The sequence below is a fragment of the Scomber japonicus genome, chromosome 17 (genome assembly GCF_027409825.1).
Source record: "Scomber japonicus isolate fScoJap1 chromosome 17, fScoJap1.pri, whole genome shotgun sequence".
NCBI classification, from domain to species: domain Eukaryota; kingdom Metazoa; phylum Chordata; class Actinopteri; order Scombriformes; family Scombridae; genus Scomber; species Scomber japonicus.
The window spans coordinates 10,532,043-10,555,735 of record NC_070594.1 but is presented as its reverse complement, the minus strand read 5'-3'; the positions used below and the strand labels follow the sequence as shown (position 1 = coordinate 10,555,735).

The following is a 23,693-nucleotide window of genomic DNA, read 5'->3' as shown; positions in this document are numbered from 1 at the left end:
AACAAAAGGATGGCTGACATATGGAGATTGCTACATATTGATGAACAATACATTTGCTGTAGATTACATGGACACATTGAAGCTTGTCCAAAAAGGCATCTTGAACATTTGTTGGGTAATTGCTATGTAATATATTTTTTCTATAGTTGGAAAACACTGGTTGGAGATGCTGCCTGGATGTGAAAAAGAAAACTAAGTATTGGAAACCTGTTAAAATGCAACAATGAAGGTGGAGCACAGGTATGTGAACTAAATCCTTTAGATCAGTGGTTCCCAGCCTGGAGGCCAGGATACCTCCAGTCTGATGGGTCACGTATGACTAAAATAAACAAAAAAGTAACTAACAAAAAAGTTGATAACCACTGTGTTAGAATAACATAAGCTGCACAGTGTTGTTGGTAATGAGATTAAACATTATCCTACCCCTCATACCTACAGTATTTGTCTGTGTGACTTTTAGTATTTTGAGTACACATCCCACAAAGAGCTACGACTCAGCATGTTTGAGTTGCGTTTACATGCAACCCTGGAAGAGCTCTGAGGTGCAAACAGAGCAATGTTCAAGGTGGGTTAGAACCAGTGCTGATATAACCATGCTCATGTATCTGAAGAGACACAGAAACACTTGCCCCACTCCATTTTTTTAGAAATGAAACTCATCAAACCTGGTTTGTTAGAACACCCTGCCATGACAGACTTAAGTGTTTGGATCTGAATCCCAAAAGCTCCTTGTATGACATATCAGTTATATCATCACAAAGGAGATTAATATGTAAACATCAGCATATTAGTATGATATGACTGTTGGACACTGCACTCTCAGCAAAGCTTGGATGTGTTTAGTGACCATTAAAGCTACACACATAGGATGGAAGTCCTGTATGACGCTGGACGCATGGTGCACCCGCTCTTGTAGACCTTTTGGCGGGGGCAGCACCCCTATACTGTTGGTCGATAGCATTACCACACAGGGTTTAGCCTGAGATAATGGCACACTGTAAGAGTCAGCTCGTGGAGATACAGTGAATTCTGGGTACTGACCTCAGATAACAAACTTAATTCTAACCAAACAAAAGAAGGCTAGCCAGAACGTGTTTGCATGAGAGTATTAGGTTACACAAACACATGCTACACCGGTAAACAAATAAAAAGGTAGACAAGATCCAATGAAGTCTAAAGCTTTAGGGTAGTGAAAGGGTGTTTTTATGTCCAGTATAAGATCCTCCTTTAGACGCCTTACCTGAAGCTTTTCTAATAGTGAGTCCAGTTGTGTAATAAACTGAAGAAGTGTTGCAGAGCGCATTAAGAAACTACGCTGTGAGGCAGAGTTCACTGAACTGTGGAATAAGGCCAACAATCCTTGTGCAGATTAAAAACCCATTATTTAAACTCCGACTTGTTATATTTTAGGGAATTTAATCAGCTTTTGCATCAATTTTTGTTCAACAAGTTTGTAATAAAAAATGCTGTGATGTGCTCAGACGCAGACATTGAGTGAACCCTTTTTTTGTACTTGTAAGGAGTTTTTGTGTCAAAGCACAGGGTTGTTAATCATTATCTTAATATGAGGGGTTCTATTGTCAAGTAGTGATATTGGCATTTTCGCCCTGTATAAGTAGATATTTGTAGATGTTTAAAGTCCAGCCTACCTGTGAAAACTGAATTCCCGCTCCCCCCCCCACATTCAATTAATTCTGTCTACCGGCCTGGTCGAAGGTCACAGTGAGTCCAGAAGCAACATGATTTCATGAAAACAGGAGAGGGTATTTGAGGACAGCATGTTCTCCTGTAGACTGAGTTGTTTCTCTTTCTGTCTGGTCAAACGTCTCTTACTTCCTCTACGTGCACGTTAAAGGACTCTTGCTAGTGGGTGTGCATTTATCAAATCAATAACCAGGGGGAGGTTTGTTTTTTCCATTCCAGGTATTGCTTTCCACTGATGTATGTGTGGTATGATAACCAGTTGGTGATTAAAAAAACAAACAAAAAAGCCAAAAAACAACAACTTTGTGACGTTACACATCACAGGTTAACGTGTGGTAAATGTTATAATTATTACTTTGGTTAATGGGTAATGCAGTGCACACTTGTTTAAATTATGCTGATGGTAGACTAATTCTAACTAAGGCAGACAGATGTCAAGTATGATACATTATTTCAGTCAGGAAGCTAAAACTTGCAAAAGATTACCACTGTAGTTCTGGAAAATTTCCTATGGGTCACTACAGTATATTACATTACAGCAGTACCTGTTTATATTGAGCAGACTGGACAGATTGGAAGTGTTTCAACAAATCTAAAGTGCCCGTTCAGCTTTATGATACAGATTTTCTTTTTTTCTTTATTTCTTACTTATGTCCTTGGTAGAAGTTAGCGTGTGTGGATGTGTGTGGGTGTTGAGAGGGGAGACAAAGTGTATGTGTACTGATTGTGTAAACACTCAAACTGCAATTCCTGTGTTAGCAGGTCGAAGGGCGATGAGCTGTGTCAGGCTGATGGCCATCAGGTTACACATCCTCTCTCTGTTGTATCATCAGTCGAATACAGTTTTTGCTGTTAAGCTGCTGAGACTCAATAAAAGATACTGCAGAGTGTTTTCTCCCAGCTTCCCACATGATTGGATTTATCATAATTACAGTGCGGTTAACGTCAGGATTACAACAAATTGATCATTTATGACCAAATATAGGTATGACATCCCTAAAGTAACACTGATTGGGAAAGTTGAGATTTGATTATAAGTAATAGTCCACCAAGCACATTATAAGAAATGTTGTACTTTGTATAATCTTTATAAAGTGAGTACATGCTTACATGCAGAACCACTCAACAGCCTCTCACTTCCTTAACAAATATCTTTTAATGTCATTTTTGTAAAAAAAAAAAAAAAAATTTTATTCTGAAACCAGTAAAAACTCGCCTCCAAGAATAGAATAAAATAGAAACGTTTATTGTCATTGTACAGGTATACAAGGAAATATCTGCTACACTGCCTGAATGTAGCTCAAATAGAGGGAGCTTAAATCTGAAAGGGAAAAAAAGGAATATTTAAATTTAAGTCAAAATGACACACACACATACTCACACACACACACACACACACACACACACACACACACACACACACACAAATATGTGCAAAGACACATAAAAATGTAGAAGCACATTTCCAGCTACAATATCAGTATGATGTAAAGATTCAATGACTCTGATCATGATAAGATCCTAATGATGACGTACAATCACAATCCTTATTTTCCTAGCACATGTTTCTGCATGGCTTTGGGGTTGTTGATTTAGCCCATGAAGAGGATGCTGCAAGTGGACTTCTCCATTTTGAAGACCAAGAAGGGTCTGTTGAGTTTGATGAATTCAGGCAGACCGTCGGGCACGATCGTGACGGTGGTATTGGCTGCTGCCTTTGTTCCTTTTTCATCCTCGCTCAGCAGAGCATTGTGAGACGCCTGTGGAGGTAGGAGGACGAGGCAGTCAGAGTCTAGTTTAAACACTGTGCATGTCTAAGAAAGCTGCTGAAGCTTAAAGGTCTTTTTTAATATCATTTGGGGCTCTATGTAAATACGTTTATATTCTTCAGTTGTCTCTACCACTTGAACTACTGCTCATTTGTACTTGTATTTGAATACAAGTGGAAATAAGTGTAGCAATGCACATTTTGTTTTTATTACATATATAATTTTAGTATATTTAAATGTTAAAATAAGTGTTCTTTAATAAAACATTTTGCAAAGGAGGATTCCCACACCACAGCTGACTGTGCTGACCACTTAACCAAACATCAGCTCCATCAAACACACAGACCTGCAGTTATTCATACATTCTTGACTCAAAGAGACACACAGCAGAGCAGAGAGAAGGCAAGTCCCAACCTGCAAGCTATTCTTTGACAAGCCTTTTTCTCTGTCCAAAACCTAAGTATATATTTTTGAATTTATACGAAATAAATATTCCAAAAATCCCTCTATTTGTGATCTTAATACTGTTTTCAGATTCAGCTCGTCTCCTACTGCTCATGTAGTGGAGTAAGCATTGTAAATTCTTGTTAAAAATCTAAGAAGACAATTTTTCCAATTCTACCCTTGAGACTTTGATCTCGATCTCATGAGATATGTCAAAGAAATCGGTGCTATTCTCAAAAGTAACAGTCGTCCCAGTGATCCATTTCTTCCAATGAGACCTCTGCAGGGATGATACATTTTAGCAGGGACACATCCATCACCCGTGAGAGTTAAAATTACAGCTTGTCAAATCAAGTTAAGCTGTGCAAATCATTAAACACATTAGTTTTGATTTAAGTAAATGCACATCTAATCCACTCAATCCATCAGCCATTGTGCGGTCTCTTAAACACCAAGAAATCCCTTTCAAATTATTATATGATTATGGAATGATTATCATTAAATGAGGATTCAAAAATAAATCTGATTCCTCTTCTACCTCGTGGAGATTGAGTCTTGCCAGCTGATGACGTAGCCCCCCGCCCCCACTTCCGTCAGCTTGCCCTCATCAGGCAGGACGGTGATCATGAAGATGCCTCCCTTATAGGCCAGCATGATGATTCAGCATCCTCTTCATCACGTCCACCTTAACTTGTTGGTCTCATCCACATGGAAGTCTGCATGTGTGTCTGGGCACTGTACTGTATGAGGCAGAGGAGAAATGTTAAAACTTAATTGAAACTAGTATATTTGACATGTTGTACCTGTTGCTAAACTACACAACAACACATGGATTTGAACTTCTTACTGCTAAAGTAGACAGAGTTGATCAGCTACATCAGCATCCAGGTCATTCACTACATCGTTGGTCCTTTCCTGAGTTTTATCAGCAATGTGTTTCATTTTGATCTCAGCTGAAGCCTTAATAGGTTTGGTGAAGTCAAAATTGAGACACAGAGCCACGAAGTTGCCGACATCCAGCTGTTGACTCTCCTGGCTGTGGCCCAGCATGAGGAAAAGATGCTTGTATGCATCGTAGACCTGAGTCTGGTTGAAGATGCTGTAGCCCAAGCTAGAGAACAGCTGGCTATGAGTTTCACCACAGACCCCTCTAGACAGCATAGACATGGTGGTGGTGGAGTTCAGCAGTGAGTAGAAGATGTTCTTTCCAGCAGCAGCTTTGGCATTCACACTTTTTTAGAGAACAAAGGCAAAGTCAGTATTGTGAGGGAACAGCTTATGGCAGCTCATCTCTCCCTCTTGGCTGTGGTAATGGTGGTGGTGGTGGTCTGCCCAGGCTGCAGCCAGCAGCAGTGCTGTGAATGCACAACTAGGAACCACAAATCTTAAAATATAATATAAATCTGTCAATACAAGTTTAGTTTGTAGTTGGGCTTAACCACAATAGGTCAAAGTAGTATTACAGTATAAACCGTTTAACTATGACAGTTAAAGAAGAAACTGACAACACCTTGTATTTCAATTGATGGAACATTTTATCTAACATTATACATTAAAAGAATACAAAAAGTACAGTAGCTAATTGCAATACATTTAAAACATTACATCACATTACCTCTAACAGCTTTGCACTTCCATACTGGTATATATTTTGTCCACACATTTTAAAAACATCTAAACTAAATTAATTCTATATTTTACTCTAGGTTTAAGCCCTCAAAATTGACTATTCAAATATAAAAGAATGGATATATTTATGTAAAGCATGTTTTAATGAAAGCCATGCTTACCGGTGATGTCTTCTTTGCAGCAGTTTGGCAGAAACTCCACCATTATATTCAATACATCCAAGAGTCAGCTGACAGGGCTATTAAAAATTAACAAGGACCAGCCTCTTTTTCTGTCCTGTGCCAATAGATTTCTGGCAAAACTGTTTTTACTGGTGCAACACAACTCACTCAACACAACATGGGTTTAAAAAAAAGTGTATAAAGGTTATAAATATACAAGCCTACAGTAATCATCACATAATTATACAAAAGCAGAAATCAGGATGCCTTTGATGGAAATATGAAGCAATTCATTCAATTCCAGACTATTCCAGAGTATTGAGTATTTCAGCTTTTCCAGTACTGATTTTTAAATAGAGATGGACAAACAGATGGATGCATTGAAGTGCATTTAAAGAGAGGGTGGATGTATCAGTTCAATGTTGACAGCTAGTGCATGTCAACGAGTGACCCACACTGATGGGGAGAGGTTATATAATCCATTTTGTTGTCCAGAGAATGAACATTAGCCAACATGATTGTTAAACCTGCTGGTTTGAATGGGTTAGCAGTTAGCCTAGCTTGACCCTCTTCTACATCCTGTCACACCGCTTTCAATGTTTCCTCTACAGTGCAGCTCCAGGAAAGGTCGTAACCTTCTTCGGGCCCACTGGGTGTAGCAGACCAAGCTCTCTCAGCTAATTTGGCTCTCCAAGGCATTATTTCTGCTAGAAAAAGTCTGATGATAGACATTTCCATAGTTATAACTAGGAGAAAATGCCATTTTTACACCAGCGCTTGGAGGGAGCCCTTTCTGAGGATTATTTTAAAGTTATTCAGAAAAATATTCCACTTTTTAGGTCCAAGTTTGAGATGTCCAAGTTTGGTGCAGCTACTCTCTCTCATAATATATTTTACACTGCAGTTCAAATATATAACACTCATGTCATTAGCATGTGCCTTTAAATGGCTGTGGGGTTGTTGGTCTTGCCCATGAAGATGCCAGTCCTGGTGTAGTGCTTTAGGATGACCAAGAAAGAAAGATCAAGAAGGGTCTGTTGAGATTCATGGTTTCAGGCTCAGTTCCTATCTCATCCACTCTCAGCACAGAGCAGTGAAATACAGCAGGTGGATGAACCATGAGGAAACAGTTAGTGTCTACTTGTTGTCTCCCTTCATATATTTGTGATATTTGTGAATATGTCACCATTCTGCTGTTATTTCTTAACTAATAGTCTTTTTAATCCATAGATGTGGTGAAGAAGGCTTATTCCTATGCATAACAAACCCGACAGTGTAGGTTGCTCCAAAGTATAATCAAAACTGCAAATGTATATAACTGCTACGAATTTCCACATCCAGATGCTGGGTGAAATGCCTGTCATCATAGAGAGAGAGCGGGTAGAGATAACTGTTCAAATGGGCTGAAGGTCACACATTTCATGTTCATAGTGTTGACACTATGATCTACATAGTGTTAAAAATTAAAAAAGACAGCTTCAGGCAAAAATTCAAACCCTGTCTACCGTCTCACCCACGCATACCCGAATAATCCCTTTGTAAAGCGGCAAGCTTGTCAGACAGATGTTCATTACTATGTTCAAAGGGTGTGGGAGTAGAGGATTCAGATGCTGGTCGTCCATCAGACAAGCACATTCTGTTGAAGCATTTTTACAACTTAACAAGTCAAATTTTCCGATCCTACCTTTGAGAAAAGGACCTTGACCTCATTACATATGCCAAAGAATTTTAGCAGGAATATCTTCATAACTGAGAAAGGATGGCCATTGCAGGATCAAGGTCCTTCAACACATCTTTGATCTGAACACTGTTTGCCATCCTTCAGGAATTTTTCCAGTGATGTGAAGCCAGAGCGCAGAGTCACACTGCTGTTGACATCCAGCTGCTGTTTCTCCTTCTCCAAGCATGTGGAGAAGTACGCTTCAATGACCTGAGTCTTGTTGAAGATGCTGTAACCCAAACTGGAAAACAGCTGGCTGTGGGTTTCACCAGGGACCCCTGCAGACAGCATGGACAGAGCCGTGGAGATGCCCAGTGGTGAGAGGATGTTCTTTCCAGCAGCAGCTTTGGCATCCAGACTTTTGTAGAGAGCAAATACAAAGTCAGCATTAGGAGGGGATAGCTTATGGCAGCTCATCTCTCCCTCATGGCTGTGGTGGTGGTCTGCTCAGCTGTAGTCAACAGCAGTGCAGCGAGTGCACAACGAGCAAAGAAAACGCACATCTTTGTCCACAACAAATGGCTCAAAGTGTTTTAAACAAGGCTTACTTACCATATTTTCAAAGCTTGACTTCTAAATATAATTTCAAATACCTCAAAAGTGGTATAAATCGTTCAGCATAGAGTCTCTTGAATGAAGAGACATGCTTACCATTAATGGCAGTTTGGCAGACAGGCCACTATATTCAGTATATCCAACAGTCAGTTGATAGATGTGTTAAAAATGTACAAAATCCAGCCTCTTTTTTTCTGTCCCTCACCAGGGCCTTTTTTTTTGTCCTATGAATTTGTGTTATAAATGTATTTGTGTGTTTGGAATGTATATAAGTTCACAATTACCATCACACACTTACAGACATCAAATATATATGCATTTGCCTTGATGGAAAATATGAAGGGACTCAGTCAAAATTCTCATTTCAACTCATTTCCATGTTAACAATATTTTGAATGACTTCACATTGATTAATTATTTAAATCATGCAACAGCTTAGATCAGTGAACTCAAGATCTTTTTATGATTTTGGTTGTAATATTGATTCACAGGTGAACACAAAATTCCAGTTATTCATGACAAGCCTTTATTTCATTTCTTACTGTAACAGCAATAGTACACCCACGTTGGTTCAGTGTGTTAACAGATGTTTAAAGTGACACGTTTTCATTAATCTTATCATATACAACAAACAGCTGGATACAATATACAGTGATGTAGTATGTAGCCATTTAGACACCTCGCCAGTTTCAGATGACTGATGGTAATAAATGTGTCATGCTGAAGGAATGCAAGAAGATTAATAGACGAACATTTCTGTTACTTGGTGATAGATCTGTTGTCTTATTCATCAAACTATCCTCTATTCATCATTTCCCCAATGCTCTTAATATCACTGTGACATCTACACGGGGCTGCCAGATGCTGAGGTAATAATAACAAGTCCCAAAGCTACTAAACCCTACTGCTGTGTGAAAATATAACAAATCTAACACTCGTTCTCCTAGCAGGTCGCTTTATTTGGCTGTGGGGTCGCTGATCTTGCCCATAAAGAGGATGCTCCTGGTGGAGTGCTCCAGGATGAAGACTAAGAAGGGTCTATCGAGTGTCATGGATTCAGGCATACTCATGGGCATGACCTCGAGAGTGGTTACGGCTGCTGCCTCTGTTCCTTTCTCATCCACGCTCAGCACGGCCTGGTGGGACACCTGTGGAGGATCCAGGAGGAGGTCGTTAGTGTCTAATCTGCTAGGAAACGCTCTTAGGAGGATTTACTCTTCTGAATGTGGATGTGTTTGTTAATATTCTTTCATAAGTAATTATCATGAAATAGGTACAATTCTTTAAATCCTTCATCGCTCATCCTACCTTTGAAACTTTGAGCTTGATCTCATCAGATATGCCGGAGAGGTCAGCTGTGTCTCCAAAAACGTCAGTTATGCCCATTTCTCTCAGGTTTTCATCCAGGGAGGCCTTAGCTGAGATGGAAAATTTCGGCAGGGACAGCTCCACAGAACTGAAAAAAAATCAGAATCAGTGTAACATGCAGTCGGTTTACTGCTTATTTACTTGACTTGAACTATACTTATTATGGTCAGTTTAAGCAAGTCAAATACATATTACTTATTCAACATTTTCTCAGTGATTAGGTCATTCAAGTTACTCACTGAATATGTCTAGACATTACACTATCACTGTATCTATGACACATATTTATCTGCAACCATGAAGACAAGGATTTAAAAAGAAAACAAATTCCTCCGTTACCTCCTGTAAAGTGAGTCATGCCAGTGCCTGATGTGGTCCTTGTTGATGGATCCCTCTACCTCCTTCATCTTGCCTTCATCAGGCAGCACGATCATCATGGAGGTGTTGCCCTTGTAAGGCAGCATGATGACTGTGGTGAAGTTGTCGGGGTCCTGGTAGAAGTCGTAGCGGCCAGTCCTCCTCATCATGTCCACCTGAACCTTGGTGGCCTCATCCACACTGAACTCTGCCTTGTGTGTGTGATTACCATCGAAGGGTTTCTCCCACTCTCCTGTATGAGTCGGTGGAGGCGGGAAGGAATAAGCAAAAAAGATCAAATTAAATGATAGTGGTTACTTGTTTTAAAATGTTCCTGTATGTTTTTAAAATATCATACAGGCTGGTTTATCTGTTTTAGAGTTTCTATGTGTGCATGTGTCCTACCTCTGAAGTAGACATAGTTGATCAGTACCATCGCCATATCAGCGTCCAGGTCCTTCACCTGATCTGTGATCTTGCCCTGGGTTTTATCAGAAATGAATTTGTTGATCTGATCTGCAGCCTCGGTGGGTTTGGTGAAGTCAACGTTGAAGATATCACCAGAGTAGTGCTCTTTGACATCTGCTAAGAACTTGGCCAGAGGACTGAATTGATCACGCAGAGCCACGCCATTGCCGACATCCAGCTGCTGATTCGCCTGGCTGTGGCTAAGCATGTGGAAAAGATGCTTGTATGCGTCGTCGACCTGACTCTGTTCGAAGGTGCTGTAGCCCAAGGTGGAGAACAGCTGCTTTTGGGTTTCACCACGAGCCCCTGTAGACAGCATGGACAGGGCAGTGGAGATGCCGAGTGGTGAGAAGAAGATGTTCTTTCCAGCAGCAGCTTTGGCATCCAGAAGTTTGTAGAGAGCAAAGCCAAAGTCAGCATTGGGAGGGGATAGCTTGTGGCAGCTCATTTCTTCATCTGTGTGGTGGTGGTGGTGGTGGTCTCCATGGTGGTCTGCCCAGGCTGCAGCCACCAGCAGCGCACAGATAGCAAAGATACTACGCATCTTTAGAGCCTGTGTGGGAAGAATGTGGAGGAGGTTAGTTTGATAAAATATTATTTATTTTTTTTTATTTTTATGGAAAGACAAATTTACACTGGCTGATTGCTCAATACCTTAAAATAAACACACTGATACAATTTTGCCTTTAAATGGCAACTTTACATATAGCCGTTACCATATAGTTTGTCACTTCCAAAAAAACTTTTACCAATAACTTTAAGTTATTCAAAGAATAATAAAGATATATAAAAAGATCAGGGTATTTCAGTAAGTTCCATGCTTACCTTTAATTTCCTCCTTGCTACAGACAGATAGACAGAATTTTCCCCCATTATATACAGGAGCTCCCAGAGTCAGCTGACTGGTTGGTCAAAAATTAACCAAGTGCAGCCCCTATTCTCTGTCCTGTGCTAAGAGATACTGTATCTGGCAGGACTGTCTTCACTGATGCAACACAACTCGCTCAGCACAACACGGGTAAAGAACCAGTGGTGGTTTTCTTTGTAATGTATTGCATCAGATGCCTTCATGATCACAGTGATCAAATGATACACTAGAAATCACTGATATAAGGGGAAACATGAAAAGAATCAAGTGTAATATTCTGGTTTTCACTTGAAGTCATATAAATTGTACAACACTTCTCCCCATATGTCACCTCCTTTAATATTAACATAGGTCAAGTTTGCTTTAGCTGTGTTTTAAACTCCTTTTCAACAAGCAGCAACTACCATGGATTGAGGCTGATGCTGGCTCCAAAAAAAATTCCATTTAACTCCCATTCAAAAAGCCTCATCTTCTCAAGGAATACTGTTAGTCTCTTTAAAAAAAGGGGGAAAAAAACATTAATTATGATCTCAATGGCTAAATTCAGTCCCTCTAATCTTTTTTATTTTTTTCTACTTTATTTTACGCTATTTTATTATTAATATCATTCTGTAAGTTTGATATTCTTATAGATTTTTTGTCTTTTAATCTCTTTTTAACCTAGTTTTAGTTAATCTTTTATTAAACTTCATCTCTTTTATATATTATTTATTTATTTATCCACTTTAGTCTTTTGAATCTATTTTAATCTAGGTTTTTTTTGTAACTTTGAATAAACCTTTTCTCGTATTCTCTCTTACTTTACGTATTTAATTATTTTATCTATTTTTATTTTAATAAGTGCTCTGGTGGTCATTTTGGAAATTTGTAATATTTGAAGACATATAGTAACTCTGATGTCTGCTGTGTTGGCATTGACTGACAGCTGCGATTGACGACCATAAGCTGCATCTCTCGTTTTCAACCAGCTCCAAAGCAAACCAAAGGGTGACGTCATATACAGTGTTTAAATTATCATCTCCACACACACGAACATTCGTGGCTTGAAGTGGGTGGGTTTGTTGGAGTGTTGATTTTTACAATTTCATGTTCTTGAGGGTTAGAAGGATGATGCACTTCTCTGGGGACCCTCTTCCTGTTGGCTCACAAATCTGGAGTCATTTGAGCTATTCTTGATAAATAGGCTGACATTTCTGTGAAGGATGTGTTGTCCTTTTCATCAAACTATCTTCTATGCATCATCTCCTCAGTAAGCTAAATATCACTGTGACGTGTCTACAGGGCTGTCTGATGTTGAGGTAAAGATAAACCAATGATATGAAAATATGAAACCCTGCTGCTGTGTGAAAATTTACCACAGTTTTAATGAGAGTTTTCTTTTCATGATGGCGAGTAAGCCTAGATGTTCTTGCGAGGCAATTCCCGATAAGTGATTGAGACAATAACGAGATGTTCCAGGAGGAAATGGGTTTCAGAGTGAAAAAATGACAAAAAAAAGACAAGAAAAGGCTTTTGTAATGAAGAAAATGGTTTTATTTTTTTAGGGAGAATAGCTTAGATTCAGTCACAGGCTGCCATTTAAATGTTATTCATTTCCACCATTTTGTGAAAATGGAGAAAAAACACTAAATCATCTTGTAATGTCTGGAGAATTGGAGGTAAAACATATTGCACTCTACAACTTTAGTGACATTTTCAAAAAGATACTATCATGAAAAGTTACAAAGATTGTATGTAATGCAAATTAATGTTTCAATAGCAGAAGAACAAAGGACAAAAAGAGGAGTGTGATGTTCACTCGTCTAAACATCTGTAGGATCAAGAACTCTCCCTATGAGCAGAACGAGGCCTGTGAGATCGTCATAGATTATGAGCATGAATGGTCTGTCAAAGGTGATTCTCGGGGCGACAAAGAACTCCAGGGAGGTGTCACGCCTCCCCCCATCAGATGGCTTGGTCTCTTCCACCTCCAGCAGAACCTCATGAGGAGCCTTAGTGTAATGACACAGAAACAAGAGTAGTGACTGTACAGAGATACTGTATAAAGAATGTAGATAATGAGTGTGCACATTAAAGAGAGACATGAGAAAGTGTGGTTCATATGTATTTTGCACATGAAAGTGAATTTCTATGATGTGTAATAAGTTCTTTAGATGATTTATTATATAATATTCTGTTCTGACAATGAAAAATTGGATATTTTGGTTCTTTCTTGACCTTGATGAATTTCAGCGTCCTCTGTGATATTTTTGAGAAGTCGGCTGAGTTGGAGAAAATGGATGACACTCCAGATGTCCTCAGGAGGCTTTTTAAACTGTAGGATTTCCTTAGTTGGAACTTGGGAAAAAGGATTTCTGCCCCCCTGTGAAAATAACAATCAATGTGTTAATGGATTTGCTCAAAGCTGTCTTGTTAAAACTTGTGGGACCCGTACTGCAGCCTTTTCGTTCACTGATGTATACAGAGCAATAATTATGGCTGACTTAAAATCTACTGAGCGTCATTCATCTTCGAACAACAGAATGACTGCAGGGGACCTGAGAGAGGGTGCTACTCTGTGCCATGGCATGGATCAATATACACTCTTAGATAAGTAAACACACTTTATGGGGGACATATACTGGACATGAGCACACTCAAACCCATATGGTATACTGTACATGCTAACCTTTGGATTAACATACTCAAAGCACGTAGGCTTCACCTAAACCCTGACCTTATACAAACCACAAAAAAATAAATAGCCCTGCATTAAATACTACCTTTTTGTTGTTTAATGGTTGGTTCACCCAAAATACTTTTTAAAAAATACTTATTTTCTCACATACCTTTGTAGTATCCAGCCATGCATGACAGTTTTCTTTGTCCACAATTTGAGATATCTATTTAACATTTCTGCCTCCAGTTTATATTAATGGTGTTCAAGGCATTTAAAAATGACGTTTGACAAATTCAACATTAATGTTTTGCTGCAGAAACAGTATTTTGACAGTTATCATAAGTACTATTTCCATACAAGAAAGTAGTTCAATGTAGTCCAATGAAAACTGATTATCCAGAGCCATTGGGGCCATTGGGGCACTGTTCCTAAAAAGCAATGCCATGGAATTCAATTTCTAATTTAATTTAAATGTTATCATTAAAGCAATTAAAGTGCCACTAGACCTACAAATGAAATGTCATTTACCTCAATTACATTGAAGTGGATATTACATAGATATATCAAAGCCTGGTAAAACCATCACTATGAGCAGGGCTAAATACCACTAAAGGTAAGACCAGGGCCATACACAGAGTTTTAAAAACGCTAAGGTCCAAAATCTAAATTTGCTATAAATCTACCAAGTCTGAGTCTGCAGTAGCATAAATTATCTGTCAAGAAGAATAGCATCATAAGCAAGTTAAATGAAGAGGCGGCTAACACAAAACATCTAAGATGGTCGGTTACCTTAGGAAAAATACCAAGACACCTGGGTGTAATTGTTTGAAATCATTTTCTGCCTTTCAAATCAATCCATCCTGCTTTCCTCCTGGTCTCATCTTTAAGTTTCTGCATTCACTTCAGAAAGAACTTGCTGCAATTTAAATAGGGATGCAAAATGGCACGAGTGAAATTAGGTCATATTTGCTTAATATGGAAGCTGCTTACAAAAAAAGTCCATGCAACAAGTCAGAAAAACATTGGAGTAAACATCTAGCTTCATATAGTTTACAGTTTTTTTCCCATTCAACCATTTGGACTCCACCACCTACCCCGGCTTCAGGTTGTTGAGCCAAAAGTTCATGCGACTGTCAGAGAGGCAGTCCTCCAGAGGCTGCAGCTCGGCTTTAGGAAGAAGTAGCAGTGCGGCCAGTCGTTCTGAAAAGGCCAACTGCACCACTGTGGCTGAGCAGTTGGTGTCATACAGCATCATCACTTCAGACGAGTAGTCCCTGAACATCATGTCAACCTCCACGTTGGTCGTAGCATTCAGCTGGAAGCTCCGTGGCACTGTGTGGCGCCGCTCACATGGTTGACGACCTGATTTATGTCATTAACAGAGGGAACAGGTTACGGATAAAATATGAAAATAAATAGGGAAAGATAGAAGTTGCACACCTATAAAAACAAAACACCCGCTGTGTAAATGTATTACCACAAACAGTTTACAAGTGAGCATCTGCTCTTCATGAAAAACAACTGATGAAAAAGCAGGTGTTCATAATGCTATGCAGTGGGTGGTATTGATGTAATGAGCACATATTGAAGTATACTGACTAGACTTTTCCTAGTTTAGCTGAGATTCATTTTCTTTCAAGATTCCACTTAAACATGTTTCCGAAGTTGTACATTTCTCTTGCAATGAGGTGATTCATCTGTCTAAAGGCTGATACTCTTAATGTACAGGAATATTTCCCAGACCTGTGTTGAAAATATAATATACATGTACCAAACAGTAACTTTCATCAACCATGTAACAAGAAGCTACCTTTGAAATATACATAATTGTTGAGTATAAGTTTGTCAGAGCCTTGCAAGTCTTTCATCAACGGCTCAAAGCTGGTGTTGAAGGCGGAGAGTTCAGGCTGCTGAGGCCTGGATAGAAAACTATCATAGTCTAGTGAAGGTTTTCCATCAACATGTAGGCTGCTCCACACCCTTAACTGGCCCCCATCCCGGACTCCACCCTTACTTCCAGTACGACCCTTTGCCTCAGAACTGAAACCAGTTCCATTCCTACCCTTTGCCCCATCATCTACACCAGCTTTGTTTCCAGCACCCCCCCCTGCTGTGGCCCCAATCCCAGCTTCTGTCTTGGCTCCAGCCACCGAACCTGCCCTTTGAACCCCAACTCCACCCCCTCCCTCCTGCAGCAAGAGGCTCTGTTGCAGATCAGCGAGAGCAGATATGGTGGCCTCCACGCTCTGCTCTGTAGAGTTGGCTGCTAGCCCCAGGGCCTCCAGGGCCTGGCTCCGACTCTCCGATCCAGAGATTTGGGACAGAAGGGCCAGAGCTGATGCTAGGCCCACGGGTGAGAACAGGATGTTGTGCTGTTGCTGGACACCAGGCACAGTAGTGGTTTTTGTGGCCAGGTCACGGTAGGTTTCAAAGGCCAAGGCTGTGTTTAAGGCAGATATGTTGAGGTGCTGCTCCTGCTTGATTTCTCGTTCACTTCTCACAGCTCTGCTGAAGAGTTTCTCAGGCTTTGATAAGACTGACCCATCTGCTGACAGGCCTGTTAGCACTGCTAGTGCTATTACCCAAGTAAAACTATACACAACAGACATCATCGCGCCTTCTCTTGCCATCCCGCGTTGGCCTGATTCAGAGACGCTGCAGGTTGAACTCACATGAGGCCGGCCAAACTCCAGCTTTGGAAGTGTTGTTCTTGTGGCTCGACGCGGGGGTGGTGGTGGTGTTGAAAGTATATCGATCTCCAAGGCTGAGCTTTTGACCCCTGGACAGAGATCCAAGCAAACAATGGCGCCATGTTTTTTAGTTTCTTAGAAAATTGATGAATGCGTATGTGCATTTAGTAGATAGTGAGGACAAAGCATACTCAAATCCCCCCTTTAATGACATTTTGGTCAACATGGATTTTGAACACTTATGCAACTGATGCATACTTACATTTTGGTCTAGTTTCAGAGTGTACACTGTAGAAAATTGATCTTATCTTACAAAGTCTATGTGCAAAACATAAGCTGCTAAATGCAGTTTTCATAGGTGCGATTCTATCTTATGAAAAGGAACAGAAAATATATCAAACAGAACAAGTATGGAGCTTTTTATTTATAGCATTTAGCTGCACAAATGTCATGAAAAAAGCCTGCACTGTTCATAAGCTTTGACTATACAGTATCTACCATGAGAACAATAAAAAATATACAGTCCACATTCGTAGAGTGCCAAAATGTCAAAGTACTCATTAAATATTATCAGCTTAATCCCACCGTGTCAATACAACTTCTAATTAAACAGTAGGTCATACGGGAATCTCAGCAGTCAACAGTATGCAGTATAGACAGTATGTTATGTGAGACAGTTGCTGTTATGATGCCATCATGTGGTTGATTAGGTCAACTGAAATTGAAAGGAGTAATTTTGCCACAAAAAGTATAACTGAATAAATCAGAACAGAAACAGAATATTTGGACAGGCATTCAGCAAAAAACACCTCACAGACCATCTATAAATGTGTAGTTCAGGAGCAAGCAGCTGAAAATGCACATAAAAATGGCAATAATGGCATTATGTGTTTATCTGAAAATACCCCAAATGACAAATTATTTCTGCTGGCAGAACCGAACGTAATCATTAAATGTTGTCTTGGGGGAAATTTAGTGACACAGATAAAGAGTCAACCCAGCCCTAAGTGTCCCTGTTTGGCTCATTAGTGGAAACTGGGCTAATAAGCATATCTTAATAAGATGGGTGCACTGCAGGGGGACTCAAAGGTTCATTTGAGGTAGGATGAGGCAGCAGTAGAGCAGGATCCACAGGAACAAGAGCATTTCCAGCTCTAATGGGGTTGTGTCACAAGAGGCTGCTAAAGATTGAAGAAAGGTTCCTCCCTCGCTGTTGGAAAGTAGATTAAACACAGAAAGTGTTAGAATCAAGAATCATAAAGGATGGAGGTTATACTGAAGCAATAAAACAAACCAAAAAAACAACAACAGACATATAATGTAATTATCTGTTATCATAGTTGAAGATGAAGTGGTCTGCTTGGGGCTATAATAAGAGCTTTGTTTGGTAAAAGTTTGCCTTTACAAAACTAAAAACGCAATAGCAAAAGTGTAAAAAACATATTAAATAGTACCTGTTCGATGGTAGCTCAGCAGTAGTAAACTAGAGTTACTTCTAAATGCAAGGGGCATGTTATTCACCATTTAATTGGATAGATTATGTTAGAAAAATACTGTATATTGGTTGGTCAGTGGGTACCAAGCTGCTAATGTAGTTTGGCTAACTGTCCTGCTCTTGAGTTTGAAAATATCTATATCATGTATGTAGCCAGGAAGTGCATAATGAAGACTCTATGTACAAGGTTCTTGTTTTAAAGTGGATCAGCTGTGACATTTAAAAATCAGTTTGAGTAGCTTTATCTTTAGTTAATGCTAGTAAGATACAGCTGATCAAATCTGCAAGCAACGTTAGTCATTTCAGCTGACAGAAATCCACATATATCAGCTAGAAATGAAAAGCTTGCCTCTATTTAATTCTCTATGCAACTAAATACCCATTATTTACGAAAATGGAGTTTCTGCCACTGCTATAATTGCAAATTGCATTATGTGAGTCTTTTATTTGAAAGCCTGACAGGTGTAGTAACAGTAACTATTAAAGGGGTGGTGCTTAATGAACAATCAAGTGTATTTGTACTCATAAATCACAAATGTCATCGCCTACCTGATCGACTGAGAGGTTGCACAGCAGTTCAAATTAATATGACCGATCTCATTTTTCAGGGTAGCTGCACCAGGATGGTGTGTTATCGTTGCCTCCTTCTCAGTTAGATGTTTATGTCTCTTAAGCTTCATTCCCCTGTCCTTCTCATCCACTGAATACTTTATTTCATTAGTGTCCCCCTCATTTTCTTCATCTTTACAATTCTTGGTTAAATCCATTTCGGCCTCTCTTCCATCACTTTCATCTTTTGTGCTTATTGGAGCTACACCAATTAATACTTTCTCCTTTCTTGTCTCCCTAATTTCGAAATTAACAACACTTTTCTGGTTTCCCCTCTCTTCCTCCTTCACATCATCTTCTTCATCTGTCTCCTTCCGTAAATCTGCATTCTTCCCTTTTTTGAACATCAGCATATGTTCTTCCTCCACTTCTTTGTCTCTCTTCTCAATCACTTGTTCATATTTTTCAGAAAGGCCTCCTTCCACAACTTCTCTCTTCCAACAAGCCACCTCCACAACCACTGATTCTGTTTTATTATATCCATTTCTGACCAATCTAGCATTTTCAGTCGTCTCCCTTTCTTCCTCACCGTCCTCATTACTCTCCTCTTCATGTTCCCCTTTGCCTCTGCTGTCATCTGGTGTATATACATCAAACACAGCTCTATTGTTTGCCATTTCCCTGAAACTACTTTCATTGTCATCCAAATAAAACTTCCTGTGAGCCACTGACAAAGCCCTGACTTCCAACTCTTGATCAAAATCAGTATTTTGTGTAAGGGAGCTTTCTCGATGTTTACATCCGCTGTCATTTAAAGTCTCAGACACTTCCAGATGTTCTGACTCTCCAATCAACTCTCCATTCAGGATCATTTCTTCTGCCGTTTCCTCTTCAAGTCTTGGAACTCTTTTTAAGTGATTATAAGGTTGAAAAACTTCTTTGTTCAGATCCAGGATGTAACTGTAGGCATCTTCCTCATCTGAGTCTAGTGTTGACAAGCTGTAGGTTCCTTCCTCTGAGCTCAAGGAAAAATAACTCTCATCCATTCTTGGCTTGCTGTGGCTGTGATCCACGGACCCTTTTTCCATCCATGATCGGATCTCCTGGCTGAAAACACCTGTATTCAACGGACTGGGTGGCTGTATGATGTTTAGACATCTGCCTCTCTTTTTGTTGACTTGTGAAGAGCCTGGAGGTTGTTCAGTAATGTCTTGGCAGCGACAGGATGAAAAATGATCGCTGCTGGTAGAGAAGTAAGAGGTAACTGCTCCATTAATGTGACTCAAGGTGGCCTGAGGTCCTCCTGAAGATCTCCTGGCCCACCGTTTCCAAAGTTGCTGCTCGCTGCTCTTCTCTAGACCTCTGAGCAAACTCTTGGCTTCTGGGTCTCTGGCGCTAGTCTCTCCAAAGCTGAGTGCTTCAGGTGATCCCAAATTTGGAATCTCAGGGATGTTAATTTCAATATCCGTTGTACAATCCTGTGAAATAAGATATATTTACAGCTAGTTACAAGATACCACTGAAAATAAAACCCAGAAAGAAGTATCTTTGGTTGTCAGTGTTTGTGAATTTGTTTGATTTTGATGCTAAACAAATAGTTTGACATGTTAGAAAATATACTTGAATGAGAAGATTGCTCAGCTAACCGACTGCTGGCTCCAGATTCATGTTTACAGACAGATATGAGAGTGGTATCAACCTTCTCATCCAACTCTCAGGAAGAAAGCAAATACATGTATTTCCAAAAATGTCTTCTTTCAAAATGCATAAATCAAGTCATACTGACCTCATCTATGCCTGAATAATGCCCAAGGAACATAGACACATAGGTAATGATGGACTGCTCATCTGGTGAAGTGCATGCCACATCTGTGGGGTAGAAGGATGAGCAATCTTCACACATTAGCATGGTAAACCTTACACATAACCTTTGGTGCTCATATCTAATGAGGCCAACCTATTAAATTGCTTTGCAGTGGGAATGCTTGTGATTTACCCTCATACTTCTTTGATCTGTGGCATCATTACCACCACAAAACCGATATCCTGCAGAGCGACATTTGTGTTTGTGCAGGAAAAGAATTACTATTAAGTTAACTCTTACCGTCAGGCTCTAGTAAAGGTGGTATATTCAAACTGTGATGGGCTATCGTGAACGCCTGTTGAATGTTTTCTCTTGGCTCTCTGGACAGACTTTCCCTCAGATCAACTAAAGCTGGGTTTATGGATTTAATCATAGCTAGGAATGCCAGGCCACTCCTCCAGCTCTTCCCAAAGTCATGCACCTCCACCCCAAATCTGGGAATTGACAAATGCATAACAGAGACACGCTTAATATTCAGGATGTTTTGTTTACTAAAATTACTTTGTAAGCAATTTGATCTTTCAGACTCACTTTGATGTGCATCTTTGGATCCACTGCAGGAGAGTCTTGATTGCTTTCCCTTGGTACTTTGGCTCCCTGGCAGCATTTCTGCCATTTCTTGGCAGACTGTTACTGGAGAAGCTGCCAATGTCGTTTGGCTGGGGTGAGAGGTCACTGGAGGAGGGGTAACTGCTCATTGATAAGGAGGAGAGGCCAGAAGACAAATGCCTCTGGAGGCCTGTTGTCACCTCTTTAACCTGTATTAGAGTTAAAGAGCAGATCGTATGTGAGGTCAGTCGCAAAGACAAAGATATGGGCAAGAAGTGAAATAATCAGAGTGATGGCCGATTGAGACAAACCCACTTGGAAATACAGGATGACGTTCCAGATAAGGTTGAGAACAACAGAAGGGATGCCATCAGCAATACCAGAGGCATCAATGCCAAGCAGCTTCACCTGAGAGATACAAAAGGGAAGAGACATTTTGAGAAATCTAGTGTTTCCAGTTTTTAATATTAATGTGTCAAAACAATTTGACTGTATTTGTATGTACAAGCGAACACACTCACATGTCTATCATCCAGGAAAGCCAGGGCCTTGGAAATGTTGTTCAGTCTGAAAATGCGGTGAGAAGACGACCTAAACCTGTAAAGCTAATGTAGGAAATTACAAGAGGCAAGCTTAAGGAAATATGCATACTGACTTTCTTGTCGAAAATTAGATGGTGAATACAACTCTCATGTGTGTATGGTAAATAAGAAGCTGAAGCCAGACGCTGGTTAGCTTAGTTTAGATTAGCATAAAGACTAAAAACAGGTTGACACAGCTACCCTGGGTCTGTCCAATTAACACCATGAATCATAAATCAATCTGTAGACCTATATTTAACATAAAGGTGAGAGTAATGTGTATATAAGAGGAAAAAACAAGATTAGTGAAACAAGTTAAAAACAAACAAACAAATGAATAAAGTATAAACCGTATTATTATTTAATGAGCAACATTGTTTCGGTTTGATTCTTACCAGTTTACATCCTGACAGCTCCTCCAGCAGCGCCATCAATATTCTGCCATCTTGAATGTCTGTGAACAGGTCATGCACTTCAACTGGAGGATCACACTGGAAATAACAAATGATTTCATTTCATTTAAAGTGTGAAAACCTTTAATGTACAGTAACACTGTAATGATTTGTGCCTTACTCTTTGCAGAAACATATTCATCCACCTGGTGAAGGTTCTCTGCTGCACTGCTTTTCTCTTTTCTCTCTCATCTGGAGGAAAAACAAAACAGGGCCTTGGCACAGTGAATATTGTGGTTTTCTATGTGAACAGTGTCGCATTAGTGTTTTCAAAAGCCTGCCTTCACTGTACAGCATGCAGGAGGATTTAAGTTGAATGTGATTGGCAGGAGGAATCTGATAGAAACAGCACATACTGATTTGAAGATATGTCAGATTAACCAACCTCTCATACAATCTCTTTTTATTATGTATTTCACATACTAGTCCCACTAAAGAGCATATAAATGAACCCTATATACTGTTCATATTCTGATTAATAATAAGTCTCAACACCAATTAACATTCATACAGTCCCCATCACTCCTTCATACATGTTTGATTAATCTTATGGACAAATAAATGTGTATCAACTGCACAATTTCTTTTAATAAATATATTTTATCTCCATTTTTGTAAACTGTGGGTCATATTAGAATGAGTCTGGCTAAAATAAACAACTTTCAAATGTAAGAAATGTGTCAAATTAGACCCTGATGAGTATGTAAGGGTTAAAGTAAAGGCAATGATTAGGCAATGAGATGCCACACAACCAAAGATCTTTATCTGGGAAAAAAAACAAAGAGAAAAATCTTAATTGTTGTCATATTCTGCTTTCAAAAGTACATTTAGATTTAGACTCTCCCTGTCTACACAGCAATGTAACATATTAAAACAGTGTATCAGTATTAACATTAACAACCATTACAGCACTCTGTCTTTTTCACTGTACCTTGAGGCCGCTGCTCATGTTGATCTCTGATTGCTTGTGAATCCCGGCTGGCCTCGTCCTGCATTCTCATTTGACCTCAGTGACACTTCTGCATCTGATCCATTATAGAGTTTAAGAAAAGGAGAACAATTTGAAATGTCTACAACCCGTAATAACTCCGAGGTGCACTGAGGTTTCCCTACAGGACAGGATCAGGATGAAGTAAAGGCAAAGTGAGGCAATGAGTCTTGCCTGAACACGCTGGTATCTCCCTCAGAGGTGTTGATCAACTCTAGCACCACTCCCCCTGAAAACATACAGTCTGATTCCTATTGGCAGGCTGTGGATCATGAAATTCTGTCTGGGGAGGTAGCCACAAAAATTAAGAATTCAACTGGGACCATTGTGTAAGGTTTTCTTGTAATAAATCTTTCTGACTTCTCATCACATACCTACATACCTGAGTTTCTTCTGAACACGTTCAACTCATACTAAAGGAATGAATGGCGGTCTGCGTTGAGACTTTCACAATAAGAGGAGCAGATGAAGTCATGGCCATTTATGTCATACTCATAAAAAGCAAGGTGTTGTCTATAGAGGTGGTTTCAGAGCATATGGTGGTTGGCATATTAACCATTTTTAATTCACATATACAGACATATAGTAGGTCATCTTCAGCTGGTATCACCCAAGTCTTATTTTATACATAATATCCATCCACCCATTTATAATACCCAATTAAAAGTATGTACCATCAACCTCTTAATATCAATCTACTAGCGAAGATGTTAAAATATTTTATCTGAAGGATATCTGAAGATAGGTTTTATAATAGAAAAGTGTGTAAGATCACTTCTTTGTGATTTATACTGGAACATTTTTAATGATGCTGGGTTTTATG

The 23,693-nt window shown here is 39.6% G+C and overlaps 2 protein-coding genes and 1 pseudogene across 3 annotated transcripts; all 3 read right to left on the bottom strand.

Moving 5' to 3' along the window:
• Window positions 1-2,934: 2,934 nt before the first annotated feature.
• Window positions 2,935-5,750, bottom strand: LOC128376810 (alpha-1-antiproteinase 2-like; annotated as a pseudogene).
• A 2,735-nt stretch (window positions 5,751-8,485) lies between these two features.
• LOC128376722 (alpha-1-antitrypsin homolog) lies at window positions 8,486-11,127 on the bottom strand. The gene is made up of 5 exons (XM_053336533.1): window positions 11,001-11,127; window positions 10,113-10,728; window positions 9,690-9,960; window positions 9,291-9,438; window positions 8,486-9,130 (listed from the first exon to the last, which is right to left on the bottom strand). The coding sequence occupies exons 1-5, from the start codon at window positions 11,046-11,048 to the stop codon at window positions 8,939-8,941; spliced, it is 1,275 nt and encodes a 424-aa protein (XP_053192508.1). The 5' UTR covers window positions 11,049-11,127; the 3' UTR covers window positions 8,486-8,938.
• Window positions 11,128-12,553: 1,426 nt separating this feature from the next.
• Window positions 12,554-16,500, bottom strand: LOC128377055 (alpha-1-antiproteinase-like). Of its 2 annotated transcripts, XM_053336940.1 has the most exons (4): window positions 15,513-16,473; window positions 14,797-15,064; window positions 13,261-13,405; window positions 12,554-13,034 (listed from the first exon to the last, which is right to left on the bottom strand). In XM_053336940.1, exons 1-4 carry the CDS (start codon window positions 16,330-16,332, stop codon window positions 12,846-12,848), a joined length of 1,422 nt encoding a protein of 473 aa, XP_053192915.1. In that variant the 5' UTR covers window positions 16,333-16,473; the 3' UTR covers window positions 12,554-12,845. The 2 variants fall into 2 exon arrangements, with proteins under 2 accessions (XP_053192915.1, XP_053192916.1); XM_053336941.1 differs by lacking the exons at window positions 12,554-13,034; window positions 13,261-13,405 and adding an exon at window positions 14,478-14,618 and having other exon boundaries at window positions 15,513-16,500.
• Between the last annotated feature and the right edge of the window lie 7,193 nt (window positions 16,501-23,693).

Excerpts from the sequence above, each read along its gene's own strand:
- LOC128376722 (XM_053336533.1), bottom strand. The coding sequence starts at position 11,048 with ATGGGGGAAAATTCTGTCTATCTGTCTGTAGCAAGGAGGAAATTAAAG. Across the intron at positions 9,439-9,689 it reads CATGACTCACTTTACAGGAG|TTCTGTGGAGCTGTCCCTGC; the intron begins GTAACGGAGGAA and ends ATTTTTTTTCAG. Across the intron at positions 9,131-9,290 it reads TCAAGCTCAAAGTTTCAAAG|GTGTCCCACCAGGCCGTGCT; the intron begins GTAGGATGAGCG and ends GATCCTCCACAG.
- LOC128377055 (XM_053336940.1), bottom strand. The coding sequence starts at position 16,332 with ATGGCAAGAGAAGGCGCGATGATGTCTGTTGTGTATAGTTTTACTTGG. Across the intron at positions 13,406-14,796 it reads CTCAACAACCTGAAGCCGGG|GGGGGCAGAAATCCTTTTTC; the intron begins GTAGGTGGTGGA and ends TTATTTTCACAG. Across the intron at positions 13,035-13,260 it reads GGACGCTGAAATTCATCAAG|GCTCCTCATGAGGTTCTGCT; the intron begins GTCAAGAAAGAA and ends CATTACACTAAG.